At 37.4% G+C, this 19,244-nt stretch overlaps 1 protein-coding gene across 2 annotated transcripts in view; it reads left to right on the top strand.

Moving 5' to 3' along the window:
• The window catches only part of LOC149218271 (translocase of chloroplast 34, chloroplastic-like), a 105,743-nt gene extending 95,749 nt beyond the window's left edge, over positions 1–9,994 (top strand). For both annotated transcript variants that reach the window (XM_089383881.1, XM_089383880.1), the window contains 3 exons: positions 9,048–9,107; positions 9,239–9,400; positions 9,531–9,994. In XM_089383881.1, the coding sequence (XP_089240007.1) occupies positions 9,048–9,107; positions 9,239–9,400; positions 9,531–9,659 (351 nt within the window). In that variant the 3' untranslated portion in view covers positions 9,660–9,994. The remainder of the gene's footprint in view (positions 1–9,047; positions 9,108–9,238; positions 9,401–9,530) is intronic.
• Positions 9,995–19,244: the final 9,250 nt, after the last annotated feature.

Genomic DNA, 19,244 nt, shown 5'->3' with positions numbered 1-19,244 from the left:
GGCTTCCTTGCTGGAAGTTTTGAAGAAACCCTCCAAGACTTGCAGTTAGTGGCTTCTGCTTCCAAGAACGCAAGGACCGCTCCGGGCCCTAAAGGCCGTGTCTTTAGTTGTCGCTATTGCTCAAAAGTGTTCCACAGTTCTAAGGCACTGGGAGGACATCAGAATGCCCATATCAATGACCGAACTGCAAGCAAGTCGAATCCAGTTCTGACGGCTTTCAGTATCCTCCTGTCGTAGGGCAACAGCCTAGTAATTCTTTATTTGCTTCCAGTGGCACAGTTTCTCATGATCAATATAATATATAACAGTAGCAGAAACTGATTAGAATAAAAGAAACACAGCTTTCATCCCAGTTACAGTAACAGTGCCCATAGTAGGCCTTGGACCTATGAAGGCAGCGACATGTTACCCCTTTGCGCAAATATAAAAAGAGAAACTGGATCGCAAAATGAAATGTACGCTTCCCGGACCAGGTACTTCTATCAACAATTTGCTGCCCCCCAATTCAATGAATTTGGAATGTTTTCAATCCAACTGTCAACAGCGAACACTTCTTTTAACAAATCTACTGTCCCCACTTCCTATTACTCTTAAATAAGCTACTGCCCCCACTTCAATGGATTGTGAATGTTTTTTCTGTCAGGCCAGGAATGACATCGAATTGGTATCGACCTCTTTATCTTCCATCATCCTCATCTTCAGAGGAATCGACACAACCCCATTAGCACCAACTGCTTCGATTAGTTTGCCTCACAAACTGACCTCTAATACAGGTGGCCTTTATGTATATCACAAACATGACATATACGAGGACATAATAGAGATGCCTGCATATGAACATATAACTCATAGGGTACAACGTTTTATCGACATCAACATCAAGTGCTCTCTGCAGCCGATTTTTTTTTTTTTTTTATGGAGGTGTCCAAAAATTGTATTTCTTTGGGTCAGTTTCTTACACATGGCGTGTTCCATTTTTTTTTACTGAGCTATGAGTCGTCAAATGCACTTTCGATAAAAGCGGCAACGATGTTATCGCCGGTTAGATTTCTGTTATCTTGGACATGGGCCATATCGTTTCACAGTTGGGCCATTCCAATGCATCAACAATCAACAGACATCAACGCACATTCCAACGTTCACTTCATTATGGCGCTAGAGCAACGTACGCACACACCAAACTATTCGATGCAGAAAGCAGAGAATAATGACAGGAAAATAGGAGTATGGCAGAGGTGTCAGGATGAAGGGGAAACAAAGGGCGTTACTGTGCATAAGATAGAACACGTGTTCTTGAATAATTGTTTCTTTGGTCTCCGTTTCTAGAATGACTATAACAAGATTTAGAATACGCAGAAAATGAGATCCAATAGAAAATTTAAAAACTGACAGGCAGCGAATAGTACTGAAAAGAACTGTTTGGTAACCGGCGTGAGGCTTTAGATACAATAATTGATGCTTTCAACTATGCTATGGCACATACCATTCAACTGAACCGCAGTTATATTAACGGAATGTCAGTGGGGTGTTATTTATGACAACCGTGCGAGGGTTTTTTTTATGATGGCTACACAGAGCAGAATGAAAGATAATTATTTGTGAGGAATTTTTATGATAGCAACACAGAGAGCAGCGTATTGGGGCGTTATGTAAACGGTAGAATGGGAGAAACTTTTCGGTGGAGCCACGATGGGTGGTATGGTGGTTTGATGCCACGATCCCAGAAGAATGTTGTTCTGATGCCAAAACAATGACGGTTTGATGCCAAAACATGAGATTTTCCAAACCACAGTCACGCCAACAATGTGTAATCCGTGCTCATAGGAAGAGCGATATTACCTTATTTTGAGCCTTCGTCAATCACTCTTGAGCGCACTAGTGTTAAATCCTCCACAACTTTCAAACTATTCCGCGTTCACGGCTTGGTCTCCACGCTCACAGAAACAACATTGGAAAGAGAATAATGGCAAAAGCGTTTTTGCATAGGAGAATATACAAAGCGCATGGCTGACAAGCGCTCAACGCAACCTAAATGATATATGAGTATTCACAGGAAAATAATGGCTCAAAATGGAGCAGGGCCAGTAATCGCCTGCTCTGATACCATGTTAAACACACATGGACAGCAAAGACAATGTGAAAGATAAATCATGCAATTCATTTTTTATTAACATGAGATATACATTTATAGTACATTATGTGACTCTTGGGTTTCAGATCCCAAGGTCTCTTGGACTGCTTTGGTCTATTCGGCTTCCACACTAACCCATTTAGGATTAGGTGTCCAACAGAAGAGCTCATCCTTTCTTCGGGGCACTTTGAGTGCCACCCTAGGAAGGTTTTCTTTCATTTCTTTAGGAGGAGGATCTCAATGTGATTCCCGATTGCATCCATCTCTAGGTGGTGTGTATTACTAGAGGACGCGGTGAAGAGGAGGCCGAGTTTGCTTGTGGCTTCTTGCAGAGGAGTTTGAGTGAAGGATTTTTCGGAGAGGAGGCATAGGAGGATTGTTGGCATTTGGGAGAAGTTGTGGAGATGGAGGAGTGTTCTACTTCACATGGGTGATTTTCACACTTCCTAGGCCAACGCAGAGGCAACATTGGGTGTTCACGTGGAAGGTAGAGTATTAGTCTTTGAGGCTGAACTTTACCGTGGAGGTTAAGGGAAATATTTGGAGAAGTGATTGCTGCATTTTCATGAGATTGAAGGAGGATTTTGTTGGGGTTTATTGTAGGCTGTTTTTTGGAGTAGCTTGGAGAGTGTGGGGCATATTGGAGGTTGATTTTGAAAGTTCAAAATCCGGCCAAACCATTTCTGGGTTTCGACACGGATCCGAAATATAAAGTTTCATAATTTTTTGAGCACCAGAGGTGGGGTTTTCAATCGTATCTTTGCAGCAGACAATGCAAAATTGCTGGGGATTGCGTAAGGCATATTGGAGGCCGAATTTGGGAGGGTTTTTCTGGGCTTTTGACAAGTATACCAGATATAAAGTTTCAGCATTTTTTGAGCACCAGAGCCGGGGTTTCTTGGAGTTCCTTTCCAACCAATAGTGCAGTTTGTGGGGACAACGCAGAGCATTAGAGGAGCAGTCATTTCTAGCTTCAAGATTATTGTTCTATCACTTGGGTCATGTCAAACTTTCCCTTGAGGCAAGCCCAGGTGCATTTCTCCATATTATTGTACTTGCTCCATTTCATTAATAAAATGGCTCAGGTAGTTCTCACTTTGGAGTTTTAATAAGCATTTGCTGATTGTTTTTATTTCTAGTGTCATAGATCAATTTTATTTTGCATATCACTGTTCATTTAAGTTTGGAACGTTACTTAGTAAGACCGTGTTGTATGTAACAACCTAGGTAAGTCTATTATTTTGGTGAAAATTTCATCTTACGAGGTCTTTCGTTTCACTAACTCATCTGTGTTTCTAAATACAGATGGTTGACAAAGTTTTTCCCTCCAGCTTCACTCCAAAGCTAGGGTGGAATTCTGTGTCAAAGTCTTAGATAAGTCCTATTGTCCTAGTCGAGTCTTATGTAAAAGTGATTGGGGAATAATTTAAGCTAATTGGCTAAATTATTTTATTACAAATCACTTGGTTTACTAGATCATATTGTGTCATAGAATCGGGTATGTAATTTGAGGGTCTATACCGAATGGGTGTTCCCCCTTTGAGGGTTGAAAATGTAATTATCTTATGTTAAAAATATTTTAACACATGATCCCTCATACTTAGACACCATGGCTAAAATAATAGAGAGTGGAAAAATTATTAATCCCCTCAAGTGTTAATTAATTAAATTTTCTGGCAAAAAATAAATTAAAATTTTAAGCCAGGGATTTAATTAATTAGAGTCAAAATTAAATGTCTAGAGAAATTAAATTCTCCAAGTGGAAAAATTCGTGGGTCTCGAAAGAATTAATTTTTGGAGGTCCTTCACCAAGGGAATGTTGAAAATTTCAAGAAAAATTGGACCCTTGGACCTTGTGGTTAAGTCAAAGTCAATTTTATGAGGAAATTAGCTCAAAATAATCAATTTTGAGCTAATAAAAAATGGGTTAAATGAGGAATTCGAAAATTCCTCAAAAAAAATGATTTCAACGACAGATATTAAAAGTTGATCAAGGATTTATCGAGGACCGAGATTATTTTCACGAGGATCAAGCCAACTAACTGTTATTTTTCTGCTTGAAAGATTTATTTATAAATTAGGAGTCATTTGAGTCTCAAGCCATCTGATTTTTAGCTAATATAACTCTATGAAGCTGATTTAAAGCTATTGCCCCGTTGGGAACGTTTTGAATAATCATAATAATGACTTTGGGGTGCCGTTCATGGTGTCTTTGATCTATTGATTTGTGGTATGTGTTGGGTACGTGCATTTCTATATTGTGCTTTATAATTTTTATTGAATCATTGCTTCATTGTAGGTGATAGGAACATTCTATTGGTAAGCTGTGGGCTTATCTTAGGTGTTCCGATTCACTGTGTTCTAATGGTTTATCTTTCAGAAAATATAGTGTTTGTAGGTTCCCCAGCCCTTTCTCTCCAAGTTCACGAACTGTGGGCACAGACTGACTATATTTGGACCCTGAATATTTTGATGGTTTTTTAACTTTGCTAAGGCTGTGGTTTGACTTTTATCTTTCGAAATACATTTAGCCATTTATCAAAGAATTTACAAAAAAATATTTCTCAAAATTTCTCGAAGCCTTGTACAAATGTATATGCTGTAAATATATTTGTAAAGTATTTTTTTTGTAAATAATTTATTTTCTAACATTTGTTTTGCAGCTGGGGTTTGGTTTTTTTTTGAAATTATTTTGATATTTTGTACATAGTGGGGTTTTGGGCTTTTGTAATTTTATTTGTGCAGGAAAGTTTCAAGCTAGATCTGAAGAATTTCAAGGGTTTCAATCCTTGGAATATTTTTGTGAGGGCTTCTAGAGGTGGATCTAGGCCTAGGAAGGCAGGATCCACCACTTACTTCCCCCTCAATTTCAGCGTCCAAGCTTCTGCTAGCCTTGTTGTAAAATTTTATGGTGATTCAGAGATCTGAAGTGAAGGTTAAATTTTTTTGGAGGGTTTCAGAGATTTTTTGGGCCTCATAGCCCTAGCCATAGGGCCTCCATATCTTGCCATCAGCCTCAGGAGCTTTCTTCCCTTTGGCCGCAGGCCCTTAGGGTGGTTTCTTACCTTGGCCATGGGCCTCCTTCCATCCTGCAGGCCTAAAGGCCTCTTTCCTTCCTTGGCCTGTCCTTTTCTCCCATTTTCCCTAGCAGTTTCCCTCCTTTTCCCCCTCGGCTCCCTCTTTTTCTTCCTCCTTTCCCCTCTGCTGGCCTCCTTTCTCTCTTCCTTGGCAGCCCTCCTCTAGGCCTGCTGTGGCCCTAAAAACCCTTTCCCCTGTCTCCTTTCCTCACGGCTGACCCTCCTGCGCCTTCTCCTTTCCTCCGCTTAGATTTTCCTCCATCTCCAGCCTCTCTTTCCCTTCTGCTGCCTCCCGGCATTCCTGTAAACCCTTGACGTGGCCATCTCTCGGCCTACTGTAAGCCTGAACAACCCTCTCTCCATCTGCTGTGAGTCTCCTTGCCCTATCACAGCCGTTTGAGGCCGCTTTTCTTCCATCCGTGACCTTCTAACGCCTCCATCCTTCCATCTCTGCTTTGTTACACCTCTCTTCAGTTATTGACGAGGTTATTGCCCATTTCCGGGCTAATTTATTGGTGATTTGCAGCAGTCTTCAGGAAATTTTTCATGTGCTAACATTGGTGAGTGTAGGCAGCCTAACCACTGGAAGAAATTTGGCAAAAGGGCCCAAAGAACTCATTGGTTTGCTCCTCTAACCCCCATGTCTCACATTTGCAGCCTCTGAATATTACATAGCAGTGGTAAGGTTGTTTATGAAATTTGGCATGCAATGTTGACTGTTATAAAAGGGTCTGATCATAACGTATTAGTGCCATCATAAATAATTTATGAGCTCATCTAGCATTTTGCTTCCTTGATATAGGGCTTGCTTTTTATGATTGATGTAGTGATTGGTTTAGGGCTGCTGTCTAGCTTCTGATTGACTACCATCATTTATATTTCTCACATTAAATTTATTAACATTCCTCACTCTTTGCATTTACATGAAGTGCTCTCATTTAAATAAATAATTTGGAATGTTTTGATATTTGGACATAAGAACTGCTTACTGTTAACTCACTGGTCTTATTTACTGCTGTTATAAAATTAATTTGTGGCTCATTGAATATCATAAGAATTTTGGCAAATAGTGCTTTTTTATTCTTGTTTCATTTGTGGGTCTCTATTTGTGAACGATAATCAAAGATCCAAGTAATTCATCGCTTACATTAAACATCTTTTTCATTGGCATTGAGGGATTGGCATTATCTTGGAAGACTCCTAATTTGTATTAATAATTCTATCATCTACCTCTTTGGTTAGTTATTCTAAGTGGATAAGTGGTCTTGTCTCTTTACTTGGTGGATATCTTTATCTTGAGCATATTGGTGATTGATCATATTGTTGGCACTTATTAATCTGGCACCTATCCATGTTGTTAAGATTGCCTTTCTGTTCATCAGTTAAGTACTCTTGTATAAGTACTTAAGCAACCTAAGCAATCTTAACTTAAGAAACACCCATAATCCAAGATTTCACCTAGCTTGTAGAATTTGCACTTCATCTAGGATAGTCATCCAGGCAGCGATTGTCCATCCGGTTACTTGGCATTTAATTGACAACAAGCAAGAAATTGACTTCATAAGGCACTGGTCTCAAAATTGAATCCAATCTAATCCTTAAATCTTGCTTAAGTTAACCAAGTAGCTAGGCCATTCAATCGTGTCTCTTGGACGCATTGGTTGCTAACTAGTCCTTCTCTTCACATTTCCATAGGGACTACCTCCCATAGCCTGCTGTTGGGAGACAACTAGAATGGAGAGGTTGGGGATCAGAGTGACAGCCCTCGACCTGAGTCGTTGTCGCAGTGCCTGTATAATCTGAGCGACAACAAGTCACATGTTAGATATGTTTTGCAATTCACCAAGCCAATTTATGACATGATCAAGTTTGCAGATTGAGATTGGTCAATAATTGGGAGAGGGGGTGTATGAGCAGATGGATAGCATGCTGGGACAAATTAAAGACATCATTGAGCCTAGAGATGTCAACTTGTATAATTTTATTTGTGTCGAAGTAGAGAAACAATGGGAAATGCTAAACATTCCACCACATGCCTTAGCATATGTTCTTACGCTCAAATACTATGATGTATCCTGGCTTTCATCACCAACACTTGGTGGGGGACCAAGAGAGAATTATACCAAGATTCAGAGGTTCAGGCTGGTTATATGAAAGCATTAGAGAAATTAGTCCCTGACGAGTAGTGTGACACCATATAGAGACAATTGAGCAACTACATCATTTGCACTAGTTCTTTTGGGTCCAACCATGCAGTTAGAAATTGAGGGAATTTGTCTTCACTCGAGTGGTGAAATACGCATGGCAGTGGCACTCCATAGCTACAATGTTTGGCAATACAGGTGCTCTCATAGGTGGGGAACACTTCTTTTGCAAAGAGGTGTTAGAGCACCTATAGTTTCATCCAGTGTCAAAAGAAACAGGTTGAATGTAAATCGGGCAAAGTGCTTGGTTTATGTTCTTTACAACTTGCTATTATTGTCCCGTTACTGTGAGGGTGCAAAGACAAATAAAAACTTAAAGGTTTTGGATAAAAATCCAGATGAGGATAATTTGGAGAATGGACTGTTGTATTTAGAGAAATTGGAGGATGCTCTTATCCAAGATGATGATGATGATTGTGTTGAGATGCCACCCCTATCCAGTGCCATGGTCCCCATGTCCAAGACTTCAACAACAACATTAGGAGCTTCATCTTTAGTCCCTTGGCCATGATCTACTTCACTACAACGTGGAGGCCCATGTAGTTGTCATGGTGGTGTAAGGAGGAGAGAATAGTAGATATATTCACTACTTTATTTGTTGTAGTGTATAGATGATAAATTAGGCTTTAGTGTTCTGAATTTGGAATTTCCAGTCTCCCTACATCAGTGTGTAGATGGTCTACCTCTTTCAATGTTTTAGTGGTCTACCTTCTATTATATGCTTAAAGTTTTGATACTTGCTACTATTTGTGATATGCTTAAAAATTTGATGTTTGCCCATATGTCCAAGACTTCAGCAGCAACAACAAGGGCTTCATCTTCAGTTCCACGACTGCCATCTACTTCACCAACACCACGTGGAGGCCCACAACGATCGTGGTGGTGTAAGGAGGAGAGAATAGTATATTGATTCACTACTTTATTTGTCATAGTGTATAAAATCTAAATGATAGATTACACTTTATTGTTTTGAATGTGGACATTTCATTCTTTCTACATCAGTGTGTAGATGGCGTATTTTGTAAACATTACTATTTGGTCATGTTGACAGTTGCTAGATAAGCTTTTTCAATGTTTTAATGGTCTACTCCCTATTATATGCTTAAAAATTTGATACTTTCTACTGTTTGATATGCTTAATTTTTTTTGATGTTTATTTGTAATTGGTAGAATCTAGATGGTTGATGCTCGAATAATTAATCATTAATATACTATGGATGCCATTTCTATCTTGATATATGTACAAATATGTATGTTTTCATATATTCTTCCAAATTAGTTGCATAATATATGAAAACATATATATTTGTACATAAGTTAAGATAGAAATGACATCCATAGTACACAGACACACACACACACATGCTTCCGATGACTTTTGGAAAATGACGTTTCCAATGCGTCACTTCTCAAAAATTCACCTACTTCATCACTGCTTCATGCAACATTGATTGAGGCTCTATTTTGTTAAGTTAGTGCTTCCAGAGCTTATTACCTTTCCTTCTTAAGTATGTAATAGGAAGGTTGTTCTTGTAAAATCAGTTTTCTTCGTTTTACCTGTCTTTTAATGCTCTTTTATGCTCTAGAATTTAATATCTTAATTTCTAATTATCACCAGAAGCTTTTGTATTGCAGATTCCAGTTGTGTTAGTGGAGAACAGTGGGCGCTGCAATACTAACAGTGGTGGGGAAAAGGTTTTTTCCCTGCCCCCTTTTTATATCTACTTTTTTATGACTTTATGCTGCTTTTACCCAAGCTAATCAGTTGATTTCTGTATTTTTCAAAAGTTTCCTTTGCTTCTCTTAAGGGGTTCTGTTGGGTACAGGTTCTCTCAGATGGCACAGTTTGGCTTCCTAATTTGGTAGAGAAGATTGTGGAGGTGGCAACAAATGGCAGTAAACCAATTTTGATTGACAAAAAGTTAATTGAAGGTCCTGATGCTAATCAATGGGGCAAACGTTGGATTCCTCTTTTTTTAGTACTGCAGGTATTTCTCAATAATTGTATTTTCTTGTGATAAATATAAACCTGTGCTTTGCTAATACTTATTTTGCTTAAGAGGTTATGGTTGCTTCCTTTCTGATGAAGTAATGTGTCATCTTGACGATCTTATGCAGTACTTCTTTATAGTGAAGCCAATCAGGAGGGGCATACAGAAAGATATTGAAAAGGAAAAATCAGAGCGGCCTCCCTGGGAAATTTATGATGAAACCGGTGATAAGACGGCATTTTTTAGACGACGTTAAGTCTCAGATGTTTGCAGCTGATTCGATTCTTTCTATGCATCCTTTGATTTTTATCTAGGGGTTTGAGTGTTTTGTTTCCCATCCAGTTATGTCATTGTTGTTGACTTTATCAGAGTAATATTAGAATTGATATTGAAATCATCCAATTGCAGTGCTATATTCTTTTCTTATTCACAGTTGTTCTAATTCTGGTTGTATAAACTCATGAAGTCTGATAATGAGTGTCAACTCTAAGTCATTGGTTCTGTTGCAAAGCAGGCAATTTTGTTAGTGTATTGTTTACTCTGTAACATTAACTATGAATATTTAAAGTTCAGACGTACTTTTTCTGCCCATTGCGCACCTATTTTGCCTGTCATGGTTTGGGGATAAAGATATGTATAAATACTGTCCAATCCATGGCTACAGAAAATTTGAGATGTGAACGCAAAGCCTTTGGGATCAGTGTATTTCTTACTATGTGCCAAATGATTTCTGATATTAACGTGTTCTAGAACCACTTGTGGAACTGTTCTCTCTCCTTTCCATCACTATGCTAATTTGAAATCCATTAGAAATGGTTGACATGCTCACCAATGAACGAGAAATGTTTGAACGGGAAATGTTTGGTGTATAATTGTAGGTGAACCTTTGAAATATATCGAATAAATAAACAATGTTCCACCAAGACTCTGGGCAGGGGGACGCGGGTGGGGGCAGACAAGGGGGACGTGTGGGAGTACCCTCAAATTTGAGGGAAATTTAGGGGGGACGGGGGAGGGGCATGTAATAATTTTTCTTTTATATATCAAATTCATATTCAATAATGAAAGCATAATTACATTGATCCATACATAATTGAATTAAATAATGAAAGACACTGATCCATACTCATTATTCTTTTTTTTGAAAGTAATATTTTGATAGGGAACTAGCAACCTCCCCATACTTAGCATTCTTATTGATACATACATCATTCATCCATAGAGCACGAGATTCAATAATGAAATACATTGATCCATATTCATCATTCATTATTCATCATTCATCATTCTAGAATCTATATTGATTTAAAATTTAAATTCATCATTCATCATTCTAGATTCTAAATTGATTTAAAATTTAAATTCATCATTCATCATTTTAGAATCTAATTAGTACTAAGCAAAATAGGTTATAATAGATACTGAAATCTGAAGACTGGAATAGTAAATTGATATAACTAAAACTTAGAAATAGTTGAGAGTGATGAGTCAAAGAGTTAGTCTAAGGTAAATAGAGGGCTTGGTGCTCTTGATTAAATACTAATTCCATATCCTCGTGCATGGCAAAATCCAATGGAATTGTTGCAATCCCCCAACCCTGAAATCCTGAAAAACTATTAAGTCCGCTGGATGTTGAGTGAGATTTACAATTCTACTTTTTCCATATGAAATCCAATGAGGTTGGAACCACTCAAACATTCTGATTCATTTCATGGTAATGTTTTTTTTTTTTTTTTTTTCTCGCTAAAATACTAATCTATTATATACAAAACAAAAGAAACAGTACATTCAAGAGATGCATCCTCAGAGGCCTGAATTTGGCACTCTGGTCTGTTTGAGATCAGAATGGGCTACCTTCGCAGAGGTGCCATGACTAGTTGAGACCTTCCATACCAGGGTTCTTTGTACTTCAAAAAAATTCATCCATATCAAACTAGAAAGCCCACGCAGGGGCAGCAAAATATCAACTACAATATCCCACGCAGGGGCTTCAAAAAACTTGAAACTGACAAACATTAAAAACTGAAAGTATGAACCGAACGTCGAGTTAAAACCTGAGAGTCGCTGAGGCTGGTGAATCTGCTCAGGAGACCAGCTACTCCTCCGGTTCCTCTTCGACGATCGGATACCACCCGAATCGACTAATTTCCCCCGCAGAAGGGAAGGGGTCAAGGTAGGTGTCGGCCTGTTTGGACGTAGATGCCTCCTGAGGCTGAATACGGCTGGGGGCCTGAACCGCTTCCTTCCCAGGCGAGGCCTGGACCACCTCCACTTCCTTCCCAGGCGAGGCCTGGGCCAATTCTGGCCTTTCGCCCTGTTGCATCCCTTGGTGGCGGTGCTCATCATTGACGGATTGTGCCTCCTCCAGAAAAAGTACTGAGACATGGGCATTGATGCGGGGTCTGTCCATCGAGCTATTGAAGGCAAAAATGGCTGAGCCGAATGCAGGTGCAGGGACTGAGTCCTGGTCCGGGCTGTAAGAGTCCATGAATTGTCTGGATTGGATAGGATGAGCGGCAGGAAAGCTATGGCAGCGGCAACGACAACAATAGGACTGGGAACCTTCAGCAGGCGTCCGAGAGGAGCCTCCTCGTGTAGTTCCTCGTCGGCTGAGCATACGCTCACGGGGACGAGCCATTGCTGCCGGCGCACTGAGGCTGAAGAGCGAAACGGGGTGGGGAGGCGGCAATGGCAAAGAGGCAAGCGGGAGGCGAGAAATGAAACAGAGGCGAAAAACACACAGAGGTCTTTCAGTCCCAGAATTACATACAGAATACAATGGAGCGGGAGATAATGCCTCCGGGAGGGCCAGAGACCATACCAACACCTGAACAGAGAATACCGAACGCCAAGCATGAAACTGCTTGTGCTGAGCCCCCTCCTCACCTTTCTTAAACCCTGCAACCCATTCTCGAACCGCGAATGCCATAACTGCTCTCTGCTGACGGACCTGCAACTTGAATGCGGCAATGAATGCCGACCTACGGTGAGCCTCGACCTAAATTCCATGGCGGCGAACTGACGGGGGAGAATGTCCTTATACCTGAGGCATCACATGCCTGGCATGTGTCTCCTCGCTATCTGCTGGCGTGTCACCCGCATCCGGGGCATTTCATGGTAATGTTAAAAATTGAAGTAAAATGATTAAAATGAAAGATAAATGAAAACGTCACTTTTACTTTAAGAATTTAATATCACCATTAATTACATAGCGTTAGTAGGGCCCTAGGGTTGAATATTAAGCTTCCCCACTCACAAACCATTACAAGCACCCCTTTTGGGGAACACGACACCCATAATGGGAAAACGTTTCTCCTTGTGTCTCTCGCGTTTCCCCAAAAGTGTGATCCAAATGGCTAGGGAGAAGCACAAGAATCAAAGTCTTTGAATCTCATCGAAACCAGGACCAGATCGAAGAGCTCGTTGTCTTGATTCCAACGGTGCAGATGACGCTTCAATTCAACTTCGTATGAGGGAGTTATTTTTAGGCAAAGTTTCAAGTCAAACTTGGCAAAGGAGCAAGATTTTTGTCACCAGATAAATTTGGAGGCTCACTAAATTTGGTAGCTCAAACAAAATTGGTGGCAACTTGGCTAAAGCTGGTGGACTGCTAGATAAGGTTAGCACTGCCTCTACATTTTGCGTAACCACCAAATCTAGTAGCATCTTGCCAAATACAAGGATAGTTGGGTGGCCCAATGGCGTAGGGCCACATGGCCCAATCAGGAGATGCCATAGGCTTGGGTTCCAAATTGGGTAACAGTTGTGATTGGTTGGTTAAATTTTAAAAAATTATATATATGAATAGGGTTGGTAGGCCACCAACCCCGTGAACCTTCCCGACGGTCAACACATATGGGTTTGACCCGAGGATCTTGCACAATAGTCGCCAAACATAATAGGGAGTCGGCAGGAGTCAAACCCCGACCACTGGCAACACCATATAAAAGCAATGCGCAAAAATTATGTGCGGGTGAGGTTTGAACCTGCACTTGGCGGGAGCCCAACACCTTAACACGAAAACACTTGCCAATTGCCCAACGGGCGAAACCTTGTTTGTAACGCCGCTAAACTTATATATAAATTTGCATTTTTCAAAGCCGTGAAGTCGACGGAACCGAGAGCCAACACAATAGAAACGTGGTGGAGCAGAACTATGCAGGTGCAACGGAACTGCGCGCGACTGGCGAAACGTTAATGCGTCAGTGCTAGGGGTGGAATGCTGTGTTGAAAATGCAACAAGAAAATCCTGATTTAATTCTCCCTTGAATTAAGTTAGGAGAAAAATTGTAATTCCACATCACAAGACAACTTGTACGAGTTAACTAAGTTAATTTGACTTTGTTGGTTCAGTTAATTCGAGTTGAGGGTCTGACTTGAGTCATGTAGGAGTGGCTCCTACCTTATAAGAACCTTGGTTGTGTTTATTTTGAGTTGTAATTAATTAATTAAGTTTAACCGATTTAAAGTCAGTAAAACTAGTTCCAACTGTTGGACGAACTAGTAGGAGGTCTAGTAGTGGGGTGCAATTTCAGTGTTCAACCATTTAACTGATAATTCAACCATAAATAACTCATGCATGTGTGATCTACGAGTTACCCAATTGAGATTGTAGTTCAAGGGCAATGTTTTATGAATTGTATAATCATCCAAATTGCACAGGTGGTGCATGCAATTAGAGGAAGGCCTATGATGTATTGCGTATTTGTGGATGAAGAATTTCCCTAATTAATAGGGGCTAATTCCCAAAGAAACAATGCAAGGAAATAGGGACTTGGGCAAGTAGAAAATTGGCTAAGTATTGGCCAAGGCTTGTGTAGGAAGCAGTGAAACAGATAGAGATAGTGTAGAGGTTGCTCAAGCTTGTGCAAAGCATTGTAATCTTCTCATATTTTTTTGACTAATACAATATACAAATAGTAGGGGTTTTTCGCTGTAGCTTTCCCCAGGAAATCATTGTGTAATGTGTTGATTGATTTCTTTCTCTTGTATGCTTCGTGATTGTTAATTATTTGAGCAGTTGGCAGAATAGATTCAAGTCCATTGTTTTACTAAATTACAATTAGCAGTTTGAATCGACAATGAATTTCTACACCCTGACACAAAGAATATTTCGTGATGCTGTGACGAATCTAAAATATTCTCTGGAGGCCCAAATGTGACAATGTCAGAATGGGGTCAAGTTTTCACTCAACTGAACCGATTTTTTGCAAGGATTGTGATGGCTTAGTTCCTTTTTGGCATTTGAGTAGCCGATTTTCAGGCCATTTTTAGATAGGGAGGTATAATGATGCATTTTGGCCATTTACTTATTTTTCTTTCGACAAAAGGATGGATGTATGTTGTAGGTTCCGGTGATCTTGGTATGCTGCAACATGGTAGCAAGCTCTGAAACTTTGTAGGGAGTTCATCATTTGAGCCTTTGCACAAAAACTGAGGTGGTACAATATTGAAAGAGGGCCATGTTGACACATTGTCAGAAAGTAGCCATGTTTACAACCATTGGTCTTAGAATTGCGAAGCGTTTATGATGATGATGAGTATGATTTGAATCTGACCAATAGATTCAAGAGGAACTATTGCCACTTAGGTGAGAGTGTTCATTTTGTGCCACTTTTGTGAGAAGTCATTTCTTTGTCTTGTTTAAGGGGAAGTCTTTGTGAGTGAGGGTTCTTTGTAAGACAACTTCTCTTTGTAGGAGAGACATTGTGTTAAAATGTGCAACTAAGGCTAAATTACTCTTTGGGCAGCTCATTGGCCTAAGATGGTTATTGAACAAAATTCCCCCTTTTAAGAGGACCAAAATTGACCCTGGAAGTACTGAATTCGGACAAGGAGAAATATGTTTTTGATGTCAAGCCCATAAGAGCACATTTGGTCAAGGTCAACTTGGGGTAAATTAGACAAATTGAACCCCCTCCAGCACAAATAAATAAAGGAGACCCTCAACCTCATTTGGCACATACAACTCACATCATTCTTCTTCTCTCTCCTTCATTGACTGGTTCATACAGCTCGGGGATTGCAAGGATTTTCCACACGTGCGAAGGGACAAGTGTCTATTAAGGTTGGACAAATTGTAGGTCTGTTCTGGGATGTTGACCAATGTTGATTTGGGTAAAATTGGCATGATTTAATTGCTGTTTTTTTGTGTGGAGTATCTCTGTTCTAACAAGCCACAAATATTGATAAGGATCAGCAAAGTTCTAAAGACAATGAGCTGGCGAGGATAGAAAAGTGCGATAGATGAATATACTTTGATAGAGAGGATAGAAAAGAGCGATAGATGAATATACTTTGATAGAGAGGATAGAAAAGAGCGAGACATGAATATGCTTCGATAGAGAGCAGCATAGGCTTTAACAAGATTGTCGTACATGATCAATAATTTTCGATAAAAAGTTCCTTCGAGTTCCTCCCGGGACTATCTTTGAATATCAATTAAAAAATAATTTAATTAATTTTTAAATCAATTTTTATTACAAAGTAGTTTATGTTAGACAATTGCATTTTAATATTTTCAAACTATAATATAGTAATACCATCAACATATATATATAAAAAAATCGGATATTGATATGTATGTTTTATATATATATATATATATATATATATATATTTGTTATTTGAAAGTTTTTTTTACCTAATATAACAAAATAACTTAAAAAATATATAAAATTCTAAATTTAAATGTTCAAAATAAATTAAAAAAAATATAAAATTCTAAATTTATCTTTCGAAAAGAAAAGAAATCTCAATCAAGTATCAACTGTAATTATAACTGATTTTTTAATGTTTTTTTTTTTCAATTTTATTAATGGTTAATGAAATATATAAAAAATATATAGAAAATTATTATTATTATTTTTAAACAACCCGTTATAATAAATTTTCTTATTTTAAAATCTATTATATCGAACAATTTTAATTTTAATTTTCTTATTTTAAAATTTATTATACCAAATAATTTTAATTTTAATTTTCTTATTTTAAAATTTATTATACCAAACAATTTTAATGTTATTTTTTCTTATTTCAAAATGTTTAAGAATAAACCTTGTTCTTATCTTAAAATGGTTAAAAATAAACCTTGTTTTTTATACCAAGTAATTTTTTTAAATTTTAATATTCTTAAAGGTAATTTCTGGATATTGCTAATAACGCCCATAGCATCATAATATTGCTAATAACACCCATAGCCTCATAAACCTACTCATAATATGATAAATCTGATCTATTACTCTTAAATTTTAATAATTTTAAGTATACATCATAAACCTACTCATAATATGATAAATTTGGTTTATTATTCTTATTTTTTTTTAAATTTAAATTTTAATAATTTTTTTTTTTAAATTTAAATTTTAATATTTTTAAGGTTATTTTTGTATATGGATATTGCTAATAACACCCCTAACATCATAAACTTACTCATAATATGATAAATCTGGTTTATTATTTTTATTTAAAAAAAAAATAAATTAAATTATAATAATTTTAAAGTTATTTTTGTATATGGATATTGGTCATAACACCCCTAACATCATAAACCTCTGGTCTATTATTCTTATTAAATTATTATTATTATTATTATATATATTTTTTTAAATTTTAATAATTTTAAGGTGATTTTTATTTAAATTTAAAATTTGATATCTTAAGGTTATTTTTGGATAATAGGCTATATATATAGTTGTCTTTAGTGAGATTTTTTGGAAGCTTTTCCCGTGGGTTTTTCCGGTCAAATTTCTCTAAAATCCGGCAGCAATTTATTGAAATCGCAAGTTTGATAGCTAATTTCTGCACAATCAAAGCGTCCTAAGGGTATTTCAGGCGCTGAATCCAAATATGCAGTTAAAAAACCATTTTAAATAATACAAATCAAGATTTAACCACAATTTTTTCCGCCGGATTCGTCACCGGAATCTCCAAAAAGTCGCACTAAAGACAACTCCATATATATATATAAATATATTTTCAAAAACAATTTTCAATGTATTTTTTAATTTAAAAAGATAAAAATTATAAAAATAACAATTTGTATTGTATTTAAATTTGAAAAATAAACCAAAAAACAACAATTTAATTTGAAAAAAAATAATTAGAAAATAAATTAGAATTAACAATTATTTAAAAAGTTGAAAACAACAACAATAATAAAATATTATGATCGTTAAACACCAGTTAAACATAGAATTGATATATGAGACCCTTGAAGTTGTTTGTACCATTCCATCACCACATTATATCTTTAGTTAGTTTCTCCACAAATTACTTTTCTCAAGAGTTTATTATGTAATTTTCTCAAATTGAATCTAGGTGGAGAAAATGACTATTTTACACGACCACTTAAAAGAAACTCAAAATAAAAATAAAAAGATACATAAAACATTAAAACACAATTAAATAACTTTTAAATTAATGAATTGAATGTGGTAATTCTAAATGCCATGTTTTAAATGCATTATGATTTGTAGACTATTCAAAATAACGAAAAACAAAATTAGCTTTTTCCTTTTAAAATTTGGTAAAAGTTATTTTGAAATGAAATTTTAAAAATTAGTTTTGATATTGAACAATTAAATTGGAGGAAAGGTAAGGTATTGGGTTGTGTTGAATTTATTTTTGCATTAAAAACGAATGTTGAACCTTTATCAATTTAAATTCCTTTAGTAGTGTTGATGAGCTGTCCATGAAAGAGGAGAAACAATGTCACGTTATTTATTTATTTTTAATTCGTAATTAGCTAAGTGACTCACTTAACCAAGTGGTGTGATGTTATCTTTATTTTAACGATACCATTATCCATATTATCCACATATTGAAACGAAAAATAAAATATTGAAGTTAGGGTATGGCATGGGATGGACACACAATGATGTAGACACTATTATTTCGGTTAATTTTAATCTTTAAAAAGAAAATGGTAATTTAATGAATAAAAGTGAAATTACAATTTTGAGATGCTATATTAATATTGCTAGTTACATTAAGGAAATCTCGATTCCAAATTATTACAAAAGCATGTTGGGTGTGGAGCCTGATTATCTTATGTATTCAAAGGTATCGTCACATTGGACCCTAGTTTGTACATTGCCGCCCGTAAAATATTCGCTGCAGGGGGGGTCTAGGGGCTGGGGGGCGCTGCTAAGAATAGATGTAAAATTGCCTTGTAAAATGTTGTAATTTCGTAGTCAATCTGGGCCGTTCATGAGGCGGAGATCTGACGATACAAGTTATGTTTAATTTAGGGTTTTTGCTTTAGAAGGCAACCCCTCGCTATATATGAAGGAATTGTATTGCGTCTATGTATATCTGTATTCTGAGTGATGAAGAGAGAGGAGATTGAGAGCCAAGAGAGAATTACATTGGATCTGCTGTCGGTTGTATCTCTTCAGTGTGCTGGATAATATAAAAGGAAGGACTAGCTGTTTTTCGGTGGACGTAGTCCAAACTAGGTGAACCACGTATATCTATGTCTCTCTTGTTTTATGCGTTTTATGTGCTTATATTTCAGCAATATTTTATGTGTTCCATTGCTCTGTAATATATAATTTTCTAACAACTGGTATCAGAGCCGAAGGTCTATCTGGTTGATAAAATCGCAGGAGAGAAGGGTTCCAAGTTCGAGTGGGAGCAATGGAGGAAGATGGTAGGTTTAGGGTCGAAAAATTTAACGGCCAAAATTACCAGCTGTGGAAGATGCATATGGAAGATTATTTGTACTAGAGAGATCTATACCAACCATTGAGCGGAAAGACAAAAAAGCCGACAAGTATGACAAAAACAGAATGGGATATTCTCGATAGAAAAACACTTGGAACAATACGGCTGTTGCTAG

Source organism: Pinus tabuliformis, chromosome Q (genome assembly GCF_031772625.1).
Source record: "Pinus tabuliformis cultivar Carrire ecotype Pingquan chromosome Q, CPIR1, whole genome shotgun sequence".
Lineage (NCBI taxonomy): Eukaryota > Viridiplantae > Streptophyta > Pinopsida > Pinales > Pinaceae > Pinus > Pinus tabuliformis.
This window is presented reverse-complemented; position numbering and strand designations above follow the sequence as displayed.